Below are 9,369 nucleotides of genomic sequence, written 5' to 3'. Positions count from 1 at the left end.
CTACTAAAAATACAAAAATTAGCCTGGTGTGGTGGGTGCCTATAGTCCCAACTACTTGGGAGGCTGAGGCAGGAGAGTCGTTTGAACCCGGCCACTGCACTTCCAGCTGGGTGACTGAGCAAGGCTCCATCTCAAAAAAAAAAAAAAAAAAAAAAATGTGAGGCCCCTCCTCTAGGCTTCTATAGTGTCCTGGGAATTGGCAACAGGACATTTATGACTTGTACTATTATTTCTTGTGTCCATATTTGGCGCCTCTGCTGCCCCTTTAGTCCTCAAGGTCACATTCTCTCACGTCCGTCAGTTGCCATCGCCCAGCTGGGGCACACGCAAACTGCAGGGTGGTGGTGGTTTGTGTTCAGGTGTTTGTGGGGTAGGGGGAGCAGAGATAGGGAGCCTTCCTGTTGCTCTGTCTTCCCCGCTGTGGACATGCTGATCAAATGGTCTCAGGTAACCTCACCTGCCTATTCTTGGCACAGGCCACAAACTCACCCTGTTTTGTTTATTTGCTTGTCTGTCTTATTACGTCTGTTATTACCTCTGTGTGAAGGCTTTTTTGGTGTCTTAGACCCCTCAGGCTGCTATACCAGAATACCATAGACCGGGTGGCTTATAAGCAACAGAGATTTGGCTGGACTTGGTGGCTCACGCCTGTAATCCTAGCACTTTGGGAGGCTGAGGCGGGTGGATCACCTGAGGTGGGGAGTTCAAGACCAGCCTGACCAACATGGAGAAACCCCTCTCTACTAAAAAGACAAAATTAGTTGGGCGTGGTGGCACATACCTGTAATTCCAGTTTCTCAGGAGGCTGAGGCAGGAGAATCAGCTTGAACCCAGGAGGCAGAGGTTGCGGTGAGCTGAGATTGCGCCACTGCACTCCAGCCTGGGTAACGTGCAAAACTCCATCTCAAAAAAGAAAAAATAAAAAGAGAATTGTGAGGGGACACAGACCACACCAGGACGTCTTGCTCACAACCGTACCCTCCTGTCCAGCACAGTAAATAGCAGGCGGTGCCCAAAGATTGTCATTACTCTGAGTCACACAGGAAGTTCTGGGCTTTCACTCCGTAAGGCAACAGTGACTCAAACTCTGCAGCCTAAGAACGAGCAGCCTGATCCAGGGTACCGGGTGGGCAGGAGGGGACAGGGCCAAGTTCAAGCTGCACACAGAGCTGAACACATCATGGGGGTAGAAGATACTTGTTGGTGACGTCTCTGCCTTTTCTCTAAGGGGATGGTGAGGGAGGCCAGTGGGCCAGGGCGTACGGGCAGTAGGTACGGGAATGAGGGCTGACCCTGCTGGCCTCACCACACCCCTCCTCCTCAGCTGGCGTTGCAGACGGGGCGTGAACCCCCACCCATTTGGCGAGTCCAGAAGGCCCTTCTGCAGAAATTCACTCCAGAGATCAAGGACGGTCAGAGGCAGTTTTGTGCCACCAGTAATGTAAGCCTGCAAAGGGGACCAAGGACTTGGGGGCCCCGGGGTGTGGTATCTAGGAGCTGGGGTTCCCCTTCGCAGGAGTGTGACTCACTCCACAGTGTATCTGGAAGGGGGCCGCCGGCTGCCGGGACGCTCCAGGCAGCTGCCGTGGTAGCCCAGGGCACGGGGGTGTTGGCTGTCTGGCTGGCAATGTGAAGAATTTCCTCATATGCCTCTTTCTCCCCATAGTATTTGGGGTATTTTGGGGACGCAAAAAATCGGTACCAGCGCCTCTATGTAAAGTTCCTGGAAAATGTCAATAAGAAGGACTACGTGAGGGTCTGTGCTCGGAAACCCTGGCATCGGCCCCCAGTGCCAGTCAGGTACCAACCACGGGGGACACAGGGGCAGGTAGTGTGCAGCGCCGACAGGCGTGGGGATGGAGCATGCAAGAGAGAAGGCTAGAGAGTGGGAGGTGGGGACAGAGCCCAGAGAGAGGGGGACAGAGACCCAGAGAGAGGGGGACAGAGACCCAGAGACATGAGGGAGATGGAGACTCAGAAGGAGACAGAGAAAAGGGGGCAGAGATGGGGGAGGATAGAGATCCAGAGAAAGGGAAACAAACCCAGAGACGGGAGGGGAGAGAGCCTCACAGAAGAGTTCAGAGACCTGGGGTGGACAGAGACCCAGAAAGAGGGCAACAGAGACTCACAGAAGGAGGGGAACAGAGACCAGAGAGGGCGGCGGTCAGAGTCCCAGAGAGGGAGGGGATCAGAGACCCACAGAGGGAGGGGGTCAGAGTCCCACAGAGGGAGGGGGTCAGAGTCCCAGAGAGGGAGGGGGTCAGAGACACAGAGAGGGCGGCGGTCAGAGTCCCAGAGAGGGAGGGGGTCAGAGACGCAGAGAGAGAGAGGAGGGGACAGTATGAGAGAAGCTGTTTCTGTGCCTAGGGCACTGATCAGGGGCAATGAGGAGAACTTCGGTTCTCGGGGGCTACTGACTACATTCCCTTCTCTGTTCCCTTCTAGACGCTCTGGGCAGGCCAAGAACCCCACATCTGCTGGGGGTAGCTCTGCACCTCCCCCTAAGGCCCCAGCACCACCTCCCAAGCCTGAGACCCCTGAAAAGACGACATCCGAGAAGCCCCCAGAGCAGACGCCTGAGACAGCTATGCCTGAGCCCCCTGCCCCCGAGAAGCCCTCCCTCCTGCGGCCTGTCGAAAAGGAAAAGGAGAAGGAGAAGGTGACGCGTGGGGAGCGGCCACTGCGGGGCGAGCGGGCCGCCAGCGGACGGCAGACGCGGCCAGAGCGGAGTCTCGCCACAGGACAGCCTGCCACATCCCGGCTGCCTAAAGCCCGGCCTACCAAGGTGAAGGCTGAACCGCCCCCTAAGAAGAGGAAGAAATGGCTGAAGGAGGCAGGGGGCAACGCTGCGGCAGGTGGGGGCCCACCAGGCAGCTCCTCGGACTCAGAGTCCTCCCCTGGAGCCCCCAGCGAGGACGGTGAGGCTCCAGGCAGCCTCAGGGCTGTAGGGGTGGGTGGGAAAGGGACACAGGTGAGGGCTGTCCAGAGGGCTCTAGGTAGCCTCAGCAGGACGGTAACAACTAGTATGTTACAGTTAATGGCAGCAGCTGACAGTCACGGGGCATCTAACTGCACAACAGGCTGCCTGCTAAGAAGCTGATGGATGTTAACTTGTGTAATTTTCACCCATCCTAGTAGGTAGATACTGTTACCCTCATCTACAGGTGAGGAAGCCGAGGCACCAAGAGACAGCATCATAGTCTGTGTTGGATGCCCACCAGAGTTGCAACTGAGCCCAGGGTGCCTCGGACTCTACTCTTCAGTGCTGCGTTCTGCCTTGTAACAGGCAGGATTTGAGGGCTGAGGAAGATGTGGGACATCAGGTGGCTGTCCTGGAGGCTCTGTGATGGTGGGGTTTCCTATGAGGCCCTGGGTGACACTGAGAAAGAGGCATAACCTCTTGTGCCTTAATGATCTCACCTGTAAAATGGGTTCATAACAGACGAAGCTCATAGGAGAGTGCCGGTCTTTAGTAGACACCACTTGTGTACTCCGTGTCTGCCCAGCACACTGCCACATCCTCAGTGCTTATGATGTCTGGTTAGGCCGGGCACAGTGGCTTGTGCCTGCAATCCTAACACTTTGGGAGGCCAGGGCAGGCAGATCAGGTGAGATCAGGAGTTCAAGACCAGCTTGGCCAACATGGTGAAACCCCGTCTTTACTAAAAAATACAAAAATTAGCCAGGAACGGTGGCGCACGCCCGTAATCCCAGCTACACGGGAGGCTGAGGCAGGAGAATCACTTGAACCTGGGAGGCAGAGGTTACAGTGAGCTGAGATCAGGCCACTGCACTGCAGCCTGGGAGACAGAACAAGACTCCATCTCAAAAAAAATATATATATATATCTAGTTAGTGATGACAGTAACAACAACAAAAATATATATATGTATTCACATATGTACAGTAAGGGTAACAGCTGAGTTTTGTTAAGTGCTTACTATGTGCCAGGTATCATTTTAAACATTTGCATATAGGCTTACTTGACCTTTACCTAATAAACCCTGTGAGATAGCTTGTTAGAATTATCCTCATTTTAAAGATGGGGGCCGGGTGTGGTAGCTCACACCTATAATCCCTCCACTTTGGGAGGCCGAGGTGGCAGGATCACTTGAGCTCAAGAGTTAGAGATGAGCCTGGGCAACATAGTGAGACCCCCATCTCTACAAGAAATTTTTTAAAAATTAGCTGGGCTTGGTGGCGAATGCCTGTTGTCCCAGCCACTGAGGAGGCTGAGACAGAAGGATCACTTGAGCCCATGAGTTCAAGGCTATGGTGAGCTATGATTATATCACTGCTTTCCAGCCAGGGTGACAGAATTAGACCCTGTCTCTAAGGATAGCTTCTTAAATAAATAAATAAAAGACGAAGAAACTGAGGCACCAAGAGGTGATGGGACCTGGTCAGGGCCACACAGTTTTTAATCTCTGTTTTTAACAGATATTAAAAATACAGCCACTCAAGGCTGGGTGCGAGGGCTTACGCCTGTAATCCCAGCACTTTGGGAGGCCGAGGCGGGCGGATCACGAGGTCAGGAGATCAAGACCATCCTGGCTAACACAGTGAAACCCCGTCTCTACTAAAAGACACACACACAAAAATTAGCCGGGCATGGTGGCGGGCACCTGTAGTCCCAGCTACTCGGGAGGCTGAGGCAGGAGAATGGTGTGAATCCAGGAGGCGGAGGTTGCAGTGAGCCGAGATCGCACCATTGCATTCTAGCCCGGGTGACAGATGGAAACTCTGTCTCAGTAAATGAATGAATGGTTCTTTCTCAGGGTTGTCCAGGGTCCCAGTTTCCTTCTCTCTTGTTGATGAGCTGTCTGCCTTATTGCTGGGGTCATGACCCCTTTCCAGTGAGCCCAAGCCCAGTTTCTGCCCTTGGCTACCCCATATACCTTCCCCATCAAGCTCTTTGTCCTGGCTCTTTGTCTCCTCCAAATCCCATCAAGCTCTTTGTCCTGGCTTCCCCATCTTACACACCTCTGGCTACACAGTCACCTGACCAGACTTCCCAGGAGCCATCATCACCTCTTTTCCTTTTTTTTTTTTTTTTGAGACGGAGTCTCACTCTATCACCCAGGTTGGAGTACAGTGGCGTGATCTTGGCTCACTGCACGCTCCACCTTCCGGGTTCATTCCCCTGCCTCAGCCTCCTGAGTAGCTGGGACTACAGGTGCCCACCACCACACCCGGCTAATTTTTGTATTTTTAGTAGAGATGAGGTTTTACCATGTTGGCCCAGGGTGGTCTCGAACTCCTGACCTCAGGCAATCCACTCGCCTCAGTCTCACAAAGTACTGGGATCACAGGCGTGAGCCACCGCACCCAGCCTTTCTCTTTTCCTTTTCTACCTATCGCCCCCACAGCCGGGCAGCTCCCAGCCCTGCCTGCCCCCATCCCCTGCACTCTTTCCCAGACCTGCCCAGCTCAGCCTCGTCCTCTGCTTCCAGCCCTGCCCCACCTCCATTTGTTCCTAGCTGGTCCATCAGCCTGGACTTCAGCCTCACTCCTCCAGTCTGTCCCCTACTTGGCTTTAGGAGGCGTCTTTCTACAGTTATACTCACCCCTTCCCTGCTCTCAGCTCTCCCGTGGCTCCCTAGTGCCCACCAGAAAAAGCCCTTGCCCTTTCTGCCTCATGCTGGAGGCCCAGTATTGTCTGGCCTACACTGACCTGTCCAATCCCAGCTCCCATCTCCTCCCTCAGCCTTGCCTTTTTATGATCTGACCTCTCTGGATGCACTCTTTTGGAAACCAACAATGCTGCTGCTTTAGACTTAAGTGAAGCCACAATTAAGTGCTCTGAGCTATCTCTCAAAGCTCAGCCTTTGACCTTGAACAAGGGTGACTCTGATGCCTCCTGTGAGCTGCTTTTTTTTTTTTGAGACAAAGTCTCACTCTTGTTGCCAGTGCAATGGTGCCATCTCGGTTCACCACAACCTCTGCCTCCCAGGTTCAAGCGATTCTCCTGCCTCAGCCTCCCGAGTAGCTGGGATTACAGGCATCTGACACCACATTCAGCTAATTTTGTATTTTTAAGAGAGACGGGGTATCTCCATGTTGGTGAGGCTGTTCTTGAACTCCCGACCTCAGGTGATCCACCTGCCTTGGCCTCCCAAAGGGCTGGGATTACAGGCATGAGCCACTATGCCCAGCCCTTTTTTTTTTTTTTTCGAGATGGAGTTTCGCTCTTGTTACCCAGGCTGGAGTGCAATGGTGCGATCTCTGCTCACCACAACCTCCGCCTCCCAGGTTCAAGGGATTCTCCTGCCTCTGCTTCCCAAATAGCTGGGACTACAGGCATGTGCCACCACGCCCGGCCAATTTTGTATTTCTTAGTAGAGATGGGGTTTCTCCATGTTGGTCAGGCTGATCTCGAATTCTCGACCTCAGGTGATCCACCAGCCTTGGCCTCCCAAAGTGCTGGGATTACAGGCCACAGCACTTTACGGGCCAGAATACCCGGCTTTTTTTTTTTTGAGACGAGGTTCACTCTGTCACCCAGGCTGTGCAATGGCACAGTCTTGACTCACTGCAACCTCCACTTCCTGGGTTCAAGCCATCCTCCTGCCTCAGCCTCCCAAGTAGCTGGGATTACAGGCGTGTGCCACCACGCCTGGCTAATTTTTGTATTTTTAGTAGAAACAGGGTTTTGCCACATTGGCCAGGCTGGTATCAAACTCCTAACTTTAGGTGGTCTGCCTCAGCCTCCCAAAGTGCTGGGATGACAGGTGTGAGCCACTGTGCCTGGCCTTCTCTGAGCTTCTTGCGGTTCCTGTGATTCTGCCACAAGAGCACGTGGCTTGGTGCTTGCCTGTCAGTCTTCCCTAGTGGACTTGGACCTCCCGAAAGCAGGGATTTCTCTTCTGGTCCCCAGTGTTGAGAACAGCATCTGCCACACAGGTGGTCTCAGAGGAAGTTGGGATAACGAGCCTGCGTCCTGTCTTTTCTGCAGAGCGGGCAGTACCTGGGCGTCTGCTGAAAACCCGGGCGATGCGGGAGATGTACCGGAGCTATGTGGAGATGTTGGTGAGCACAGCACTTGACCCAGACATGATCCAGGCCCTGGAGGACACGCATGGTGAGCTGAGGCCTGGGGAGGAGGGGTGGGGGCTGACTCGGTCTGAGGGAGCAGGTGCTGAGGGCTTGGACCTGATATGAGAGAGGAGAGGTTTGGGGTCTGGACTCCTGGGTCTAAGGGAGGAGGAGCTGAGGCCTGGACCTGGTCTGAGAGAGGAGGGGCTGGGGCCTGGAGTCCTGGGTCTGAGGGAGGAGGTCCCTGGGTCTGAGGGAGGAGGGGCTGGGGGCCTGGACTCCTGGATCTGAGGGAGGAGGGGCTGGGGGCCTAGACTCCCAGGTCTGAGGAAGGAGGGGACTGGGATTGGACTCCCGGGTCTGAGAGAGAGGAGCAGTTGGGGGTCCGGACTCCTGGGTCTGAGGAAGGAGGGGCTGGGGGTCTGGACTCCTGGGTCTGAGGGACGAGGAAGCTGGGGCCAAGACTCCTGGGTCTGAAGGAGGAGGGGACTGGGGCCTTTACTTTTGTCTCTGAGTGGGAAGGGGATTTGGGGACCCAGACTCCATGACCCCACCTTGGCCCCAGTGCTTTGTGGGGCTGTGGCCTTCCTGACACCATGTCCTCATCCATCAGACGAGCTGTACCTGCCCCCCATGCGGAAGATAGACGGCCTGCTGAATGAGCACAAGAAGAAAGTCCTGAAGCGGCTGTCACTAAGCCCAGCCCTGCAGGTGCCTGGGGCGTCTGGGCAGGGGGTGTCTGGGGCCCAGGGTCCACATAGAGAAGACATGTACGTGTTGGCTGCTATTGGGGAGGGTGATTCTTGGAAGGAGATTGTCCTTCTGGGCTCAGATGGGAGAAAAGCTGAGGGCAGGACTGTCAGGAGATCTCTGGGTTCTCAACAGCCGTGAAGCCCACATGGGGAGGAGCTGTGGGCCTTGGGGCGGCGGAGGGGAGGTTTTGAAAAGCTGGGCTGTTGTTGCGGAGAATAAAGTGTGGAGCCAAACATAGACTAGGCCTGCACCCAAGGCTGGTGCTGGACTGATAGCTTCTTCTTGAGTCCAGAGCAGGCTGTTAGGATCCCAGGCTTCGTGTTAAGTCATCTGTATGATTTCCCTTCTGGGATATTCTGGGATGGACTATCAGGGCTCTGAAATCCAAGGTTAAACTAAACTGGCTCTGAGGATTCTGGTTGGGATGTTAGTGTGGCACTTAGAATTCCGGGATAGAGTGTTAGGGTAACTGAGACTTCTGGAATCGAATGTTATTCTGACTTTGAGAATTCTGGAAGGCTTGTAGTGAGTCTGAGAATTCTAGGCTGATACTAAGAATTCTGGGATAGGCTGTGAGGCTGGCGCTGAGATGGCTGGTGGGAAGTTAGTCTTAGAAAACATGCAGGGAGGCCGGGCGCGGTGACTCACGCCTGTGATCCTAGCACTTTGGGAAGCCAAGGCTGGTGGCTGGCCTGAGGTCAAGAGTTCGAGACCACCCTGGCCAACAGGGTGAAATCCTGTCTCTACTCAAAATAAAAAATTAGCTGGGTGTGGTGGTGGGTGCCTGTAGTCTTAGCTTCTCAAGAGGCTGAGGCAGCAGAATCAGTTGAACCCAGGAGGTGGAGCTTGCAGTGAGCCGAGATGACACCACTGCACTCCAGCCTGGGCGACAGAGCAAAGACTGTCTCCAGAAAGGAAAATATATGGGGAAATATTAGTCTGACTCTGAGAATTTTGAGTGAGATAGTAGTTTTCTCAGAATGATGGGTGGGATGTTAGAATGACTGATAATTCTGGAATGGATTCTTAGACTGGTGTGGAGAAATCTAAGCTGGAATGTTATGCTGGCTCTGAAAATTTGGGGGTAGAGTGCTGGGTGGGTTGGAAAATTCTGGGTAGCATTAGGTTATAAAAACTCTGGAGGGTATGGATTTAGTCTATCAATTCTGAGACGGATTGTTAGGCTGGCACTGAGGACTGTGGGTGAGATATTACACTACAGTGGGTAATCCCAGTGTAGGATATTAGGGTAGGTCTGAGAAGTATGTTTAGTCCGGAGTTAGAATTCTGGGGTAGATGGCCGGGTGCCATGACTCACACCGGTAATCTTAGCACTTTGGGAGGCTAAGGCAGGTGGATCACGAGGTCAGGAGATCAAGACCATCCTGGCTAACATGGTGAAACCCTGTCTCTACTAAAAATATACAAAATATTAGCCAGGCATGGTGGTGGACACCTGTAGTCCCAGCTACTTGGGAGGCTGAGACAGGAGAATGGTGTGAACCTGGGAGGTGGAGCTTGCAGTGAGCTGAGGTCGCGCCACTGCACTCCAGCCTGGGCGACAGAGTGAGACTTTGTCTC

General features: G+C 53.9%; 1 protein-coding gene across 1 annotated transcript; it reads left to right on the top strand.

The window, feature by feature from the left end:
- The first annotated feature begins 891 nt into the window (after positions 1 to 891).
- Positions 892 to 8,453, top strand: LOC113224130 (proline-rich protein 12-like). Its single transcript, XM_026453415.1, has 5 exons — positions 892 to 1,441; positions 1,667 to 1,800; positions 2,446 to 2,918; positions 6,956 to 7,081; positions 7,649 to 8,453. Exons 3-5 carry the CDS (start codon positions 2,588 to 2,590, stop codon positions 7,924 to 7,926), a joined length of 735 nt encoding a protein of 244 aa, XP_026309200.1. The 5' UTR covers positions 892 to 1,441; positions 1,667 to 1,800; positions 2,446 to 2,587; the 3' UTR covers positions 7,927 to 8,453.
- Positions 8,454 to 9,369: the final 916 nt, after the last annotated feature.

This window comes from Piliocolobus tephrosceles, unplaced genomic scaffold (assembly GCF_002776525.5).
Source record: "Piliocolobus tephrosceles isolate RC106 unplaced genomic scaffold, ASM277652v3 unscaffolded_43757, whole genome shotgun sequence".
Lineage (NCBI taxonomy): Eukaryota > Metazoa > Chordata > Mammalia > Primates > Cercopithecidae > Piliocolobus > Piliocolobus tephrosceles.
Note: the sequence above shows the minus strand (reverse complement) of the source record. Positions and strands in the feature narration are given on the sequence as shown.

What these genes read in the sequence shown, in the direction of transcription:
- LOC113224130 (XM_026453415.1), top strand. Translation starts at nt 2,588, where the DNA reads ATGCCTGAGCCCCCTGCCCCCGAGAAGCCCTCCCTCCTGCGGCCTGTC. An exon ending in TGGAGCCCCCAGCGAGGACG is followed by an intron (nt 2,919 to 6,955) that starts GTGAGGCTCCAG and finishes TCTTTTCTGCAG; the next exon opens with AGCGGGCAGTACCTGGGCGT. An exon ending in GGCCCTGGAGGACACGCATG is followed by an intron (nt 7,082 to 7,648) that starts GTGAGCTGAGGC and finishes CTCATCCATCAG; the next exon opens with ACGAGCTGTACCTGCCCCCC.